The sequence below is a fragment of the Macaca mulatta genome, chromosome 1 (genome assembly GCF_049350105.2).
Source record: "Macaca mulatta isolate MMU2019108-1 chromosome 1, T2T-MMU8v2.0, whole genome shotgun sequence".
Taxonomy (NCBI): domain Eukaryota; kingdom Metazoa; phylum Chordata; class Mammalia; order Primates; family Cercopithecidae; genus Macaca; species Macaca mulatta.
The window spans coordinates 1,321,988-1,338,314 of record NC_133406.1 but is presented as its reverse complement, the minus strand read 5'-3'; the positions used below and the strand labels follow the sequence as shown (position 1 = coordinate 1,338,314).

General features: G+C 35.2%; 2 protein-coding genes across 2 annotated transcripts; both read right to left on the bottom strand.

Moving 5' to 3' along the window:
- Window positions 1–280: 280 nt before the first annotated feature.
- On the bottom strand, window positions 281–4,141 carry OR6F1 (olfactory receptor family 6 subfamily F member 1). The gene has a single exon (XM_077983726.1). It carries the CDS (start codon window positions 1,691–1,693, stop codon window positions 677–679), a length of 1,017 nt encoding a protein of 338 aa, XP_077839852.1. The 5' UTR covers window positions 1,694–4,141; the 3' UTR covers window positions 281–676.
- Window positions 4,142–12,088: 7,947 nt separating this feature from the next.
- On the bottom strand, window positions 12,089–13,033 carry OR14A2 (olfactory receptor family 14 subfamily A member 2). The gene has a single exon (XM_015128170.3). It carries the CDS (start codon window positions 13,031–13,033, stop codon window positions 12,089–12,091), a length of 945 nt encoding a protein of 314 aa, XP_014983656.3.
- Between the last annotated feature and the right edge of the window lie 3,294 nt (window positions 13,034–16,327).

The following is a 16,327-nucleotide window of genomic DNA, read 5'->3' as shown; positions in this document are numbered from 1 at the left end:
GAATCTTTAGTATTTTTTCCTTTTCTATGATCAATATTGTTAATGTAAGAAACTTCTATTGCTTTGTTCAAACCCTCCTGCAATCCCGTTTATCTACTTTTCATTATCCACTTTTTGGATTGCTTTGTTCACTATCCTTCTGAAACAAATGTGGCACCTTGTAATAATCAAGTTCTAATTCCATATCTGTCTATTTTATTATACCTTACTGAAAAATACTATGCTACAATAACTGCACACACTCTAGTTTCAGCTACATGTTTTAATTCATTTAACCTTTGCATATTTCTCTTCCCTCATGTTTCATAAATATAGTTCTCAATATTTTATACTAAGACAATTTTGATAATCTTTAAAAAGAAACAAGAATTCAGAGTTGATATACCAAAGCATCATTTTTATTGCAGATGTCTCTAATTTATGAACCAAAGTCAAGAGCAAATCTAATTCAATGTACAATTATTTTTTGCTTAAAAAGTCCACTTTGCTTATGTCAAAAACTCCCATTTTTATCATACATGATAATGTATAGAAAATATAGTATTACTTGCTTTGTTTGTTTGTTTTTTCTGTGTGCATACCAAGAAAAATTTGCCCTGTTCCTCCACATTCTTACTTGAAACCTCTGTATTGATGCAGAGACTAGTTACAGGACATCTGTTGTGGAAGAGGAGATTTATTTTCCCTTCCATTTCTTCAGCAGAGTTTCTCTTACTTTCTTATTACGAAGTGTATAGATGAAGGGGTTTAAAACTGGAGTCACCACGGTGTTCAGGATGTGGACAGCTTTGGTCAGATCCAAGGCATCTTTGATAGAGGTGCGGACGTGAAGGAAAATCGTGGACCCATACCAAATGAGCACCACAGTGAGATGCGAGGAGCATGTGGAAAAGGCTTTGCTCCGGCCACTGGCAGAGGGGATCCTGAGGATGGTGCTGATGATGTAGATGTAGGAGATAAGAGTGATGAGGAATGAACTCAGGATGACCACAAAAGCAATCACAAAGGCCACAAGCTCTACTGCCTGTGTGCTGGTGCAGGCCAAGGCAATCCAGGGTGCAATGTCACAGAAGAAGTGGTTGATGGCAGGGGGGCCACAGAAGGACAGGCCACTGATGAGGGCTGTGGGCACTGCAATGGCCATGAAACCACAGATCCAGGAGCCCAGGGCCAGCTGCGCTGAGAGCAGGCTACTCATGATGGTTCCGTAGTGTAGAGGATAGCAGATGGCGAGATAGTGGTCATAAGCCATGGCTGCCAGGAGGAAGTACTCTGTGCAGCCTAATGAGAAAACAAGGTACATCTGCAAAAGACAGCTTGTAAATGATATGGTCTGACTTCTCCCCAGTAGGATGGCCAGTGCTTTGGGGACTGCAGCTGTGGTATACAAAATCTCCAGGAAGGAGAGGTTGCTCAGAAAGAAGTACATGGGGGTATGCAACTGATGGGAGGTCCTCACCAACATCAAGATAGCCACATTACCACTAACTGTGAGGATGTACATCACCAGAAAAAGCATGAAGAGAGAGATCTGAAGAGTTTGAGAACCAGGAAAGCCCAGTAAGAGAAAATCCTGGGGCAGAGTTTTGTTGCCTGTGTCCATTGTGATACTTAAACCAGAAAACAGAGTCCCCGCATCGAGCCCTTTAACCCAATCACACAGTCCTAGAAAGAGAAAAAGAACTGGATTCATGAAAGAGCTCCAATAATTAAATGCAATTATTGGAGATATGATGTAACTTTCGTTGAATGTCTACTCTGTGTTTGGAGGCATAGTTACTATCAGTTATTTTAATGAAACAGTGAGATACGTATTATTATAACCAATTATCAGTTTAGAAAACAAATGTGCAAAGAATGTCAGCAATTCTGGAAAGACTGCACTAATAGCTACATTTCAGCTCTAAGATTCAACTCCAGTCTTTCTGACTTCATTCCACTCTGAGCCACGTTCCAGCTCAGTCCCAGATTACATCTAAACCCGCAAAGGGCTGACTGAATTTACTACTTTTTAACTAGACTTGGCACGGCCCCTGGATGAAATGTGTAATTTTGTCTTCGTTTAGAAATTGGCCCACTAAACCTAGGTTCTAGTCACATCCATATTTAACAGTTGTGGCTTCTAAATTGATCTAATTCGTAAGATTCATCTTCAAAAATATGTTCAAAAGTTACCAAAGATAACTTTAAAATTAGTTTCAAAATGAGTTTTGTCTTCTCTTGATGATTTCATGTTTAAACATTATATGACAGATACTTCTCATCAAAAATGTATATTTCCATATTGAACAATATACTGAAGGTAACAATCTAGGAAATCCTGGTGCCCATTTGGAAGGGAGTACACTGAAAGCAGGTGAAGGGCAAAATATCACTGTGAAACCATTTTTTAAAAAGTTCTCATAGTTTACTTCCAAGCACTGGTTTTGAGAATAGAGTCTATAAATTAGAGGGTGAATTGGGAAGCTATTACTCTCAAACGTGCAGGTGACCAAAACCTATGTTTAGGAGACAGAGTTTTGAAGAAAGGGAAGACTTTGGCAGCTTCATTCTAGGAATTCCCTTATAAATAGGAATGCTCTCTCCATCCTCATGTATCATACCCTTGCATTCACCAATGCCAGATGTTATTTCCTGCATAAACTCAAATTTATTGCATGTATCCAATGTCACTAAGTGCATTTAGACTATAAAATGGGTCTACAAAGTAAATGGGTACATACATTGGGTTTACCTCATATTTGGCAGAAGGAGCTTCCAAGCAGTGCTTCTCAAGCTCTAATGGGCACATGAATCACCTAAGAGTATTGCCAAAATGCAAATTTTGATTAATGCACCCTTGATATAGGGCCTGTGGTTTTTCATTTCACATGTTTCCAAATGTCAATGACCAGGACCATGCACTGAGAAGCAAGGATCTAGCAACTTTCTCATTTTATAAAAAAGTTATAAATCTGAAGATTTGCTTGATTGGGTAATGAAGAAGTTCAGAGTAAGCCACCGTAAAATGTGCTTCTCTGGCATTGGATGATTTTGAGCTGAAGACAATTGTGAAGAACGAAAAATACAGAGACACAAGAAAAACTCTTAGGCTGCCCCCTTTCTACCAGGAAGGATTGGATGATTTTTAATCACCGAAGACAACTCTGGGGTCTTATCGTCCTAGAGAAGGCCACAGAGGAATCTACTCAACAGCCCTTGCTTAAATAGCCCTTATATTCCATTAATCTCCCCATATATCTACCTTCCACAGTTTGTACCCCTGAGAACCCCCTTCTTTTGTCTTGTCACTTCTTTACAAATTTATTGTATTTTTGTTAAAATACTGCATAAGCTCAGGTTCTAACCAATTCTTTGAGTTACTCATCCCTGAGTTCTCCCATGTGTATGTGCAATGCACTTGTCAATAAACTTCTTTTTTGTTGTTGCTTATATGTCTTTGGTCAGTCTAAATTGCAGGATTCCACCCACTGAACCTAAGATGGGAAGAAGGAAAATATTTTTTTCCTCCTCTACTCTAGTAAAGGAGCCTAGATTATGAATTCATTACCCTAATACAGAAAAAAATGCCCTAGATACTGATGGGTGATATAGAACAAGAATCACAAAGAAAAGATGTTCTTTAACAATAAATATTAAATAATAGATTTGCAAATTTCTTAAAGCTAATATATTCCAACATATGTATCATTCATGTTATGTAATAACTATTTTTGAATTCAAGTGCCAATGTCAATTGTTAATGCCTTTTGGTATAATCTGCGTTTTTTTCTTTAAAGGTCATCAGGGAGCATTGTTAAAAACAGCAAAAAGTAGTTAACATAGTGAATGGTGAATTGCCAGTCACTAGACTGTTAGCTAACATGATCTTTGTAAATCCTGTTAGCTTGCTTTTATCCTACTTGTTTTGCAAATGAGAAAACTGAAACACAAAGAAGCTGAAGAAGTTATTCAAAGTGGAGTCATGACTATCAATTCAAGATGTCTGATTTTGGAGCCAAAGCACTTCGACCTTGAGACTTTCAGATATTTTTTATAGGTTCCCACAGCATCTGATTGGCAGATTTCAAAAATATTTTAATTCATGTTCAAATAGAAATCTCTGGGCAAAGCTATTTTGAAAAGCTAGTATGAAATAATTCTATCAACTCTTAACTTTTATGAGTAATGTGAATAAGGCAATTATAATTATCTATATTCAAAATTCAAAAATCATTTTGATAACTAAAAATTAGAAAACAAATATCCAGAACCATATTATGAAATGACATTTTCATATTTTACTTTTAATTATGCTGCTGAATTTGTCAGATACCATGACCTAATGTTTACTTGAAGCACATGATGATTAATCCCACATTTAAAAACCTGTATATACTACTCTAGACTTGAGTGCTTCTAGTTTTACTTCTAAGAGAGCCTAAATGGAAATCTGTGGATGTGACTTAACAAGAGCTTAAAATAAAAATCAGAGAAAAATGTAGTTTGATTTATTAGGTTCAAGTAAATTACCTTTTAATTTTTCAGATTAACTAACAGATTAATCTTTCTTATATAAGTAGACTGACTTTTTAATAATTTTTTTGTTTGAGTATAAGTAATTTTAATTTGTTGCATCTGAAAAGTAATTTTAAATACATAATATAACAATTATTTTTTCATAGAAATATGCAATATCCTATTAAAAAACACCTACATTAAAATAGTTTCTTAATCTCAGGAGGTTTTCAGTATTGTTTGAATACTATGATGGATCAATCATACACCACAATTTTGTGATTACAAATTTACCCATCTGGCAGATGTGGTGACTGACACCTCTACTCCTACCACTTTGGGAGGCCAGGGCCGGGGGATCACTTGAGGACAGGAATTTGAGACCAGCCTGGGTGACATGGTGAAACCCCATCTCTACTAAAAATACAAAAATTAGCCAGGTGTGGTGGTGCATGCCTGTAGTCCCAGCTACTCGAAAGCCTGAGGCAGGGCAATTATCTGAACCCAGGAGGCGGAGGTTGCCGTGAGCCAGGATCATGCCACTGCACTCCAGCCTGGGTAACAGAGTGAGACCCTAAAAATACAAAAATTAGCCAGGTGTGGTGGTGCAGGCCTGTAGTTCCAGCTACTCAGGAGCCTGAGGCAGGAGAATCACCTGAACCCAGGCGGCGGAGGTTGCGGTGAGCCAGGATCACGCCACAGCACTCCAGCCTGGGCGACAGAGTGAGACCCTGTATCAAAAAAAATAAAAATAAAAATAAAAAATTACCAATTGATGAAACACTGGACAGAACATGTCAAATGCATAATCACCCTTTTCACTTACCCAGTTGCAATTCTTTCTGCCATAAACTCCAAAAGCTTTGTCTCTTGACCTTACTTTTACTCATTTTTTTATTCCATGATTTTCTTTATTTAAAAATATTTTGATTGCAATCATTCCCTCTATGTCTCTGTTTTTCTTTGATTATCTTGCTATTTAATAGTGTGCTTCCTTCTGTTGATGTCCATTACTCCTGTATTAACTCAAACTTTCATAATCTTTGAAACTTGAGCTCAGTCTTTTTCTGTTTCCCTTTGTTCTTATACTCTGATCCCATTCTATCCTAGTTTGGTGTTTTATATTTTCTCTACCAACCTAGTTTGGTGTTTTATATTTTCTCTACCTCTCTTCATCATAATTGGCTCGACTCTGGAAATCACTTGTTTTTTTAAGTAATTGCTTATGTACGGATGAATCTTCTGGGAGATGAAGTGTCTCTCAGGTATCTAGGGCTAGTTCAAAAAGACATGATGACCTCGTACTAAATCTTTCCAAATGGATGACTTCAGAACGTTTTCAGTTATTTGATTTAAACAACTAAATTGTAAAGTTACTGGAACAGGAAAAGGTTATCTCTTTGGGCTTTACATACGCTAATCTAAGTATTTTGTCTGTGGAGAGTTTTTAGCAAATACAGCTGCTTAATAAGTTCAACAAAGTTGTGAAAAACTCTTTAAAACAAATCAAACAGAATAAAATTGGACAAATGACCTTAACTAAAATATAACTAAGTAATATGAAGCATGATATAATTAGAAATTTAAAATTATCTCTGAATTTAAAAAAAAATCTGCCTGGCTGTTGATCAGACTAAAACAGCAAGGGAAGAAAAAGTTAGTTATAAATATATCAGAAAACAATTTTACCCAAGGACATGTTGCAGTTGTAAATTGTCATAATGACTCCCTTCTTTGAGTGATAACTGTTTTCTCACTGAGTGAGAAAATTTCTTATTTAAAATCTTTGATATCAGAAATTTGTTGTTTTCAATCATATGGATAAGAATAAAATATGACACCCTTTCTGGGAGTACCTAATTCACGCTGACAGAGACATACAACCTCACATTCTATTCCAGGAGCAGAGCTTCAGAGAAAAAGTTCTGAACACAAAATTTCTCATACATCTTAGTTTTGTAGTTTCCAAGGAAAAAGAACAATTGGGTCCAGATCTGATCTTCATAAGGAGCTTTCTTTGCTTTCCACCTATAAAATCACTTCTTTTAAATTTCACCTCAACTTCACCCTTCCCCAAATTTAAAATAATTGTCTTTTACATTGTTTAATGAGACGCCCTGTGATTCTTGTGGTTTGCAGCCTCCTTTACGTCCATGGGTCAAAAAACCTGACTGCTGGACAATAAGGATGCCTCTAGAAGACTTAGGATGACTGAGCTCAGGTAAAATTAGAAGAGTGAAAACACATGCCGTGATCCTTCTACAGAAATATTTCCTGAATTCTAGAAAATTCACTTGCAAACTTATAATTGTTCTACACAATTAAATTTTAGTTAAAGGTATATTACCATCTATGTGCTTGTAGGGTAGGGAAAATGGCTTTCCCTCACCCTTCTAGGTTCTTTGACAGGGCTACAAATTAAATTGCCACAAGACAGACTAATAGGAGAAAAATTATATTTAATAATGTTCATATACACAGGAGTCCCACAAAATATGGGATTCAAAGAAGGGCCACATGATTGAGGCTTATATAACATCCTTAGCTATAGATAAGATTGGGGGTAGGGATCTCTGGAGCATAGTGTTGACAGGTTATGGGAGTGTGAGGGGGAAAAACGTATTGTGCATATACATTGTCTTGTTATGCAGATAAAAAGTATATCAGATAATGAAAGTTGCCCTAGAGCAGCCTTCTTCCTGATACAGATACTTTTACTATTGTAGGTTTTCTCTATAGATGTACTTTTTTAAAAAAAATTAAAAAGTAGCTGTGTCTGCAGTTTCTCAAAGTAACCTGCTGGAAATTTGCCCAAGAAGTGTACTTTGAGCTGACATATTCTGATCTCCTACAGTCATATTTTGGAGTTGTATCCTAAGCCCCAACATGTTGTTAAGCATTTTTTTTAATTACTGAGAAATAAATTGCTGTGCAAAACAGTTTAAGAGAGAGAAAAGAAATAATATAATTTCTCTCCTTTGCTGTTTATATTTAATATTTTTAGTTTGTTTGTTCATGTGAAACAATCTGAAAATACATTCTACAGTAACACCAGTAGTGCTTATGTTTGGGCTCAGAAAATGGTACCTCAAAGTATGACACTTTGGCATGCTGAGTACTTTGGAAAAACTGGATCGCTACATACAGAAGAGTGAAATTGGACCCTGTCTCACACAATATGCAACAATCAATGCAAAATGAATTGAAGTTCCATGACTTTGGTCCGGGCAATGATTTTCTTGGATAGGACCCGCAAAACACTGGCAACAAAAGCATTAGACAAATGGGATTGCATCAAACTAAAAGGCTTCTGCATAGCCAAGGAAATAGTTAATGAGAGACAAACCGAATTAGGAGAAAACTTTTGCAAACCATATGTCTGATACAGAGTTAATATCTGAAATTTATATGACACTAAACTCAATAGCAAGAAATCAAATAATCTAATTTAAAAATGGGCAAAGGACCTGAACAGTTATTTCTTAAAAGAAGGCATATGGTCAACAAATATATGAAAAAGTGCACAGCATCCCTAACGATCAGGGAAATGCAAATTAAAACCACAATGAGACATCACCTCCCACCTGTTAAAGTGGCTATAATAAAAAAGATCAAAGTTAAGTGTCAGTGAGGATGTGAACTTTGGCATATTTAGGTTTGTAATTCATCTGAATTTTATTTTTTGTGTGTGAAGTGTAAGGTGGATTTTAAAAATATTTAATTCTATTTTTTTTCTACATCATTTTCCTTTCTAGTCCTTCCTTTTCCAGTAATGTATGATTTATCCTCTGTCGTATTCTGGTCACCATTCATGAATGGATTGAGTTTTCTTCCTTTGGTCCATTCTCTATCTCTAAACAACCATAATCTTTCAATTACTATAATATTATAGACATGTTTGTATCTGAAAAGCCATTATCTACTTCTTACTTTTCATCTTAAAAATTATTTTAATTTTCATGGCTGTTCAATTGTATGTATGAATTTTTTAAAAACTGAAGTTCCGTTTTGAACTGCTTTAAGACTTCAGATGAAAAGTTTATTGGTTACTTATGGGGAATCAACACCTTTATTGAGTCTTCTTATTCCTGTACACAGTATGTAATCCAATTACTTTCATTTTGTTCATACTCTTAGGTAACTTAAAAAATTATATTCTCTAAAAGTTATTTTTCCCCATTGATGAGAGTTAATCTCAGATACCATATACTTTTCAATGTTCTTGTGAATATGTAATCCATCTTTAGTTTCTTTTACTCTAGGACTCTCCTTGGTCATTTCACCCCCAAATTTGACTTTTTGAGCCATCTCATCAGTCTCTTATAGGATGTCTCATATTATTAGTTTGTTCAGTTGTTTCTCATGGTATTATTAAATTTGTATCTTCTGTTTTTCTGAAAACTGGAAGTTAATTCTGAGGCTTGATTAAATTCCAGGTTAAATATTTTTAAGAGAATATTTCAAGGATGATGTAGTCTACATATTGCAACATATCAGGACGCACATGTTATTTTATTATTATTGATACCAATTTTGATCAATTAGATTATGGAGGCTACTATCCATTCTCTTTATTGTAAATATAGAATAGATAGTTTCAGGTTGAAATCTTGTCATTATGAAGATATCTCATTTTCTTAAAACTCTTTTTCTAGTGGTTTTATCATCCATGACTGATTCTTGCCTGAATCAATTCCAATATAGACAATTAATGTTATGAATTTTTAAATTCTATTATTTCTTAAATATTTACTAGCTGCCAATCTTCTAAAAACGTTTTTTTAAATCAAGTTTTCCCTGGTAATTAAAACATATTATAGAAAAATAGGGCACTGAGATAATTTGGACAGCTGTCATTAAGATGGCTAACTAGAGATGCCTAGCACTCACCTACTCCACAAAGAAGGACTGAAATAGCAAGTAAATAGCCAAATGTTGACGGCACTATCTAGGAGAGAATGCTGGTATCCAGCAGGTAAGCAAAAGGAATCCTATGAGATATAGAAACTCAAGATGGCAGCATGGAGAAGGAAGTAAGGCAGCCAGCTGGGTGGGCTAGGAGCCAGAAAGTACTTCCCTTCTCATGTGGAAAAAAGGTAAATGAGAGATCAATGTAAGTACACATGTAGGCACCTGCACACACTGTCCAGAGGCTGAAGAGTGGTGTGTCCAGCCTACCGGAACCCACACACCCCACCCAGGAGCCTGAGGGCCAGCCTGCCCAGCCTGCTACTTCTATAGCCAGCATCCTTGTTCCACACTCAGAGGTCCAAAGACTGGCCTACTGAGGGTTCACTGCCATTACTGCTAGCACTTGTACACACCACCAAAAGGCCTAAGCACCAGTCAGCCTTGTGTCCCCATCTTCAGCAAAGGCTAGTCAAAGCATCTGCAAACAACTGCAACCTAAGCCACTAAGGAACTCACAGAAACTACTGACATTGATGACAGCAAAAGAAATCATACAGTGGCTACAGTCTGGTGCATATCCAGAATCAAAGCCAAAGCAACCTGCCCAACCAAAATTGAAGACACATATATAATAATAAAAAGTATTTCCTTACAGAAGATACTCCATAAACCTGGAAGAAATGACTGTTAAATGAGATGCACAGATATCAACATAGGGATGAAAGAAACACAAAACAGCATGGAAATATGACACCTACAAAGGAAGACAATAATTCTCCAGTAAAAGACCCCAAAGAAAAGGCATATAAAATGCCTGGAAAAGAATTAAAACTAATTCTCTGAAAGAACCCGAATGAGATGCAAAAGAACACAGATAAACAACACAAAGAAATAAGAAAAAAAAATCATGATCTGAATCAGAAATTCAACAAGAAATAGATACCATAAAAAGAACAAATAGAAATTCTGGAACTAAAGAATTTAATGAATGGAATAAAAATGTAATTGAGAGCTTCAACAAAATACTAGATTAAGTAGAAGAAAAAAATTTTGAACTTGAAGACAACTCTATTGAAATAATTCAGGCAGACAAAGAAAAGCACAAATACTCCAATTTGATTATTATACATTATATGCCTGAATCAATATATCCTATGTACCCTATAAATATATACAATTATTGTGTATCAATAAAACTAATAAAGTATAAGAAAAAGAGGACTATAATTATAAAATATCAGATGCTACTAAAAATCAAAAGGGAGGACACTGAAAAATCTCAATGGATTTTCCACAATGTATGTAATTTCTTAAATATTTAAACCAAAAATATTTCACCAATATAATTTAACTAAGGGTAGGGTAACAGTCTTTTCTCTTTTACAACTCTGCCCACTCAACTCTGACAATAGGTAGATATACACGTCAAAGTAATCTATTTACATTTAGCATATATTTTTTCTTTAAGGGGAAAGAACAAATAATTGTGTGATTTTCCCTCTGGTAGAACTTAAAGGAAATTTTATGTGTAAGATATATCATGAAAGTTTAATTTAACCTTATTTATATTCTTAGCATCTTATTCTGGTATGGTAAAAATCAACATAGCTGTCAGAGGATATTTGGGACATGATTAAATAAGATAACATGTGACTCAGAATTAATACCTGGTCATCTAGTTAATTCAAGGGACAATAAAACATTAGTAACATGATTGAAAAAAGAGGACAATATGGTTGAGAACAATCTTAGGAACATTTGTACTTTTTCTTAGATAAATAAGAACATAGCAAAGTCAATATAAAATTCAGAAAGTTATTCTAATAAGACACCGAATCTCTAGGGAGGGGGTTATACAGAAGGTAAAGAAAAAGATTTCACATTGTAGACACTAGTGGTTAAACCAAAGGAAGTGTATCACAACTGAATGACTTGTGCAATCATTTTAACACATTTCCAAGCTTCTGTTCAGAATCAGATTTAAAACATTATTCTTTATACAGGGAGAGGTAAAGGCCTTTCTAAATTATAGACATGTAGACACATAGAAACACACAGTTCTTAGACCTTGGGAACTCTGCCTGGTCTCTTTCTGGAAATGCTATTTACTGGGTGACCACCATTTGCCTAGGAGACCTTGGCTCAGACATGTCTTTTCACCTCTGCTTTAGGTGTCCCGAGGACTGTTTACAGATCTGGGCACACCTCTAAAATGGCCTTAGCTTCCTGTGTTATTTTTGCCTAGTATTGTTCTTGCTCAACACTAGCTAGAGTCTGTGAATTTTATCTGGGTAGTGCAAATGTATTATACTGTACTCATCGAATCACCTCAGCATTTTTAATTTGTTCTGAGTGAATAAAATAGAGAAAATAGGTTATTAAGAGACCAAAGATGAAAGCATCATGTTAAACAGAACCAATTCGTTCAGAAAGTTATAATACAAAGGCAGAAATGCTTTGTCATAGAAGAATACCAAATGATTACCCTAACACTATATGTTATCCTGATGTAATGCAATTAAGTGACCTTAGAAATAGTCAGTTAGGCTCTTGAGTATTTATTTCTTCAGGGAAAAAATAATGTATGTTGCTTTCTTTTCTTAGGTCTTTCCAAAGTTAAAAATAAGGAAAGTTTCTCGTGATCTGTAAGGTACTGTATCATTGACAGAACTTGAAAGTGTTAAATGAAGTAAGCCTCCTGGCCATATGTGTTTTGCAACAACCTTATCAGAGCACGTTTCATGTCATCATTCCGCAGGCTGTAGATTACAGGGTTAAATACTGGAGGCATCACAGTGTAGATCACAGAGAGCAGCCTGTCAAGAACAGATGGTGAATTCGAAGGTGGCTTAAGATAAACAAAATAAGCAGTTATGATAAAAACAGTGAAAACAATGAGATGGGGGAGGCATGTGGAAAAAGCTTTTGACTGACCTTTAGTGGTAGGGATCTTCAGTACAGTGGAGAAGATATAAATGTAAGAGATCACAATACAGATGAAACAAGAAATGCTTAAACACGCACCAACTCCAATACCTGCATAAATTACCATGAGTGTTTCAGAACAGGAAATCCTTAGTAATGAAGCAACATCACAGAAAAACTGTGGGATCACACTGCAGCCACAGAAAGGCATGGAAAATGTGCCAGCTGTGTACACAGTACCAAAGAGCCCTCCAACGGCCCAGGAAGCACTTGCCATTAACACACAGACGCCAGTATTCATGACTACCTCGTAGTGCAGGGGACAGCAGATGGCTACATAGTGGTCATAGGACATGGCAGTGAGGAGAAATATCTCACCTGCTGAGAAGGAAGTCATTAAAAGTAGCTGGAAGGCACATCCTAGAATGGAAATGGAATTGTTGTGGGTTAGGTTGTTGACAATGAATTTTGGGATTGGAATAGACACCAGGAAGACATCCAAAAAGGATAAGTTCTTCAGGAAGAAGTACATGGGTGTTTGGAGCTTTATGTCTAGGGTAGTGAGAGTAATGATGAGAAGGTTACTCATTAGGGCTGCCAGGTAAATCAGTAGGAAGAGCACACCGTATAAAATCTGCAGCTTCTGGACATTGGAAAACCCCGTAAGAAGAAATCCTGTCACCAAGGTGACATTGGCCATACTAGATTCTCTTCAGTGCCTGTCAAGGTGAGAAGATATGCAAAAAAAAAAAAAAGGAGAAAAAAATTAAAAAATTAATCTATAGAGACTAGCAAGAGTCATATTGATATACAAAAATATTCAGTGGAAAGGAGTCTACCTAAAATGGCTCTCCACTTACTTAAAACTTCATTGTTCATTTTTTAAGATAAACTCCATGAGTAATGTGCAAATTCCGTTAGACTTTCTAAGAGTTTTACCTAATCCTATAGCCTCCAACTTAATTTGTTACAAGACACATATAACTTGACTAAACACAGAAGCTTTTCCAACCCACTGAGAATTTGCATCAAATTATTATTATGCCATGCTTCATGATGAATCCGTTGCTTTCAGAAAAGCAATCCAAAGGCCCATGTCTTTAGATTGTGTTAGTGTCCCTAATATCCTACACAGGTGCAAAATATCAATTATGTGATGTTACAAACATAAAGTCACACTTACGGATGTATTGAATAATCTCACATAGGTAAATAACCTTCTCTATTCTAATGATAGTAAGCAAGGAAAAATAAACTAGGATTTGTTGTTCAATGTTTGTATTATCTTGAGGTCATACAATTCTAACATAATGAATATCTCATTAGTGTAGAAATAAAAAATGAATTATTTAGCAAAATTTCATGTTCTTTGAATGTGCACATATGTACTAAAGCCACATCGTTATAAGGGTGGTTGATTTGTGTATAAAGGAATTTTGACAGGGCACCATGATAAAATGGCTTTCCCATCCTAACTGAGTAATTTTTCTTGATCATGGTCAGTTTTCCATAATTTACTTTGTAAAACTATCAAATATCTTCTTTCAGTGTTTAAAATATTTCCCTCAATTATTAGTTACTGATGTAGAGTTATTTATTCTTTATTGAAAAGATCAGAAAAATGTTCCATATATATCAGACATCAAACTAGATGGTAGAGATTTTAAAAATACACAACCTTTTTTTTTTTTTTTTCCCTAGGAGCTTGCTGTTAATGGGAGGAGGCAGAAAAAGAACAAATAAATTAGTAAACAAGATAAACTCAGATTGGGGCAGGCATTACGAAAATATAAAGGTGTTATTTTAGAGATTAACCAGGTGAAAGGGCTTTCTATGTGGGTGACCTGGGGGCTGACAACAAAATGAAGAGAAGAAATACAGGACAAAGATCTGTAGAGAAGATGCTTTAGGAAGACAAGCTTAAAAAATAAAGTAAAGGTGATGGACATTTGGATCACATGTGGAGAAGCAGTATACAGTGAACCTGGAAAATGTGGTAGAGTGATTAAATAATTCTGAAGACATTTATTAGCTTCAATGGTCAGTCTGGAGAAATACACAAGGAAGGACCAAAGGGAGGAGGAAGGATAAAGAAACTGGCCATTAAATTTAATTGTTTTTTTGTCTGCCCTAAATTTCCTTAATCTCTACAAGATTTTTAAAATTTTGCTTTGGAATAGACATTTTACCAATAGAAATTTGAAATTAATACCGTATAATAATTCCAATTCTTCAACCACATGGACACAGGATTACTCATCAGATGTCCTTAAGGAGATAATTCCATCACATCTACACAAGAGTAGAAATATTTCTCCCAGAATAAAAAATTTAATTTGTCAGTTGATTACCTGAAATGAAAACAAAACATCTAGCTTCCTTCATAAACTCCGTGTCAACATAGCACATGGTTCCATCTCTAGACTTTTGATAAAAGACTCGAAGAGCTCTGCAAAGCTGTGGGAGTTTCTTCACGTGGAAGGATGCATAGTACCACAAAGAGGAAGGCTATTTGCCTTTCTTTTATTTCAAATTTGACATAATTTGGAAACTTCTATAGTTAAAGGGACTGCAACAAATTATTTTTAAGGCACTTGGCTAATACTTTAGAATTCCCCAAAGAAAAATGTCTTCAATATTTTTCTGAATCACCTTGTTAAGTGATTATCTCTTAAGACCATTAGCATTATAATCACATGTGTTTTCTGTAGGGAGGAAACAACTGTTTGCAACGTAGATCCAGAACACATTCTGAAATACACTTTTAAGGACATGACTCAATCTTTTAGCAGAAAAATAATAAAGTACTCAAATATTCCCTTAATTCTACTTATCATAGAGTTATAGGCTATAGGACAGTGGTAACCAAACTATGTAATATATTGTATAATAATTATTTGAGCACTTCACTAAAAATGAAGACTCTTGAAACATACAACAAGCCAACATAACATAGATTTGCTTATAGCTCTATTCCCCCTTAGACTAAGAGTTTATATTAAGCCTATGGTTAAGTTACTTAGAATGGTTTCTTTTTATTTTCTTTTGAACATGGTTATGTTTTTCATTTGAAGTATAGTTATTTCATTTGATTTGGTTTGCATTTAATTTTAAAGCTTTTTGTCCTTTACTTTTTTTGACAGCTTTTATATGTAAAAAATCAATATGCTTCTCCAAAGTAAAAATACACACAAAAACCCCACAGAATACTATTCTCAATGAAATGTCATTCTCTATCCTTTCCACCCCATTGCTCAAGATCTACAGAAAAGCAATTTCAGGGTTTACTGGTTTACTGTCCGTATGTTTCAGTTTTACAAAAAAAGATTTGCTCGTGTTTTCTTGTTACTTATAGCACGCGAAGTATACTCCCTTACATTTGATTATTTAATGTAATAAATGCTGGCAAACATTAGATACAGTTTATGGAAACTGCCTTCATTATCATTATTTTTTCATGGTTGAAGAATACTCCAGTGTAAATAAAGGTAATAGTTTATTCAACAATTACTATATGTTTTGGTATTTAGTTTTCAAAATTTTGTGGTTATAAACAAAGCTGCCAAATGGAAACCTTGTGAACATTTATTAAACTACAGGAGGTACATCTCCTGTATACAGGAATATATAGTATACAGGGAATCATATAAATGAGTCAAAGGTGGCTCCTGTAGATTGGCCCTCACGTAGTTTACTTCTTCGCAACAGGCTGTGACAGTTAGCTCAAACGCTGATGACACTGAACTCAAATCCTTACACATCAGTTGATTCAAACATAGCAGAAAAACCTCACATGTTTTAGTCATATATAACCTGCCTATTTCTACTCTGCATAACTGCACCCAACATCTGTTAGCCATAATTAAAATTAACCCTGGGGCTACAAAACACTTCAAACCACTGTTTGAAATTTATCTCTGACAGATAATTTTTGTTTTTTACTGTTTTATTTCCTCTTTCTTTTCCTCCGTTTCTTCTTTCCTGCTATTTTTCA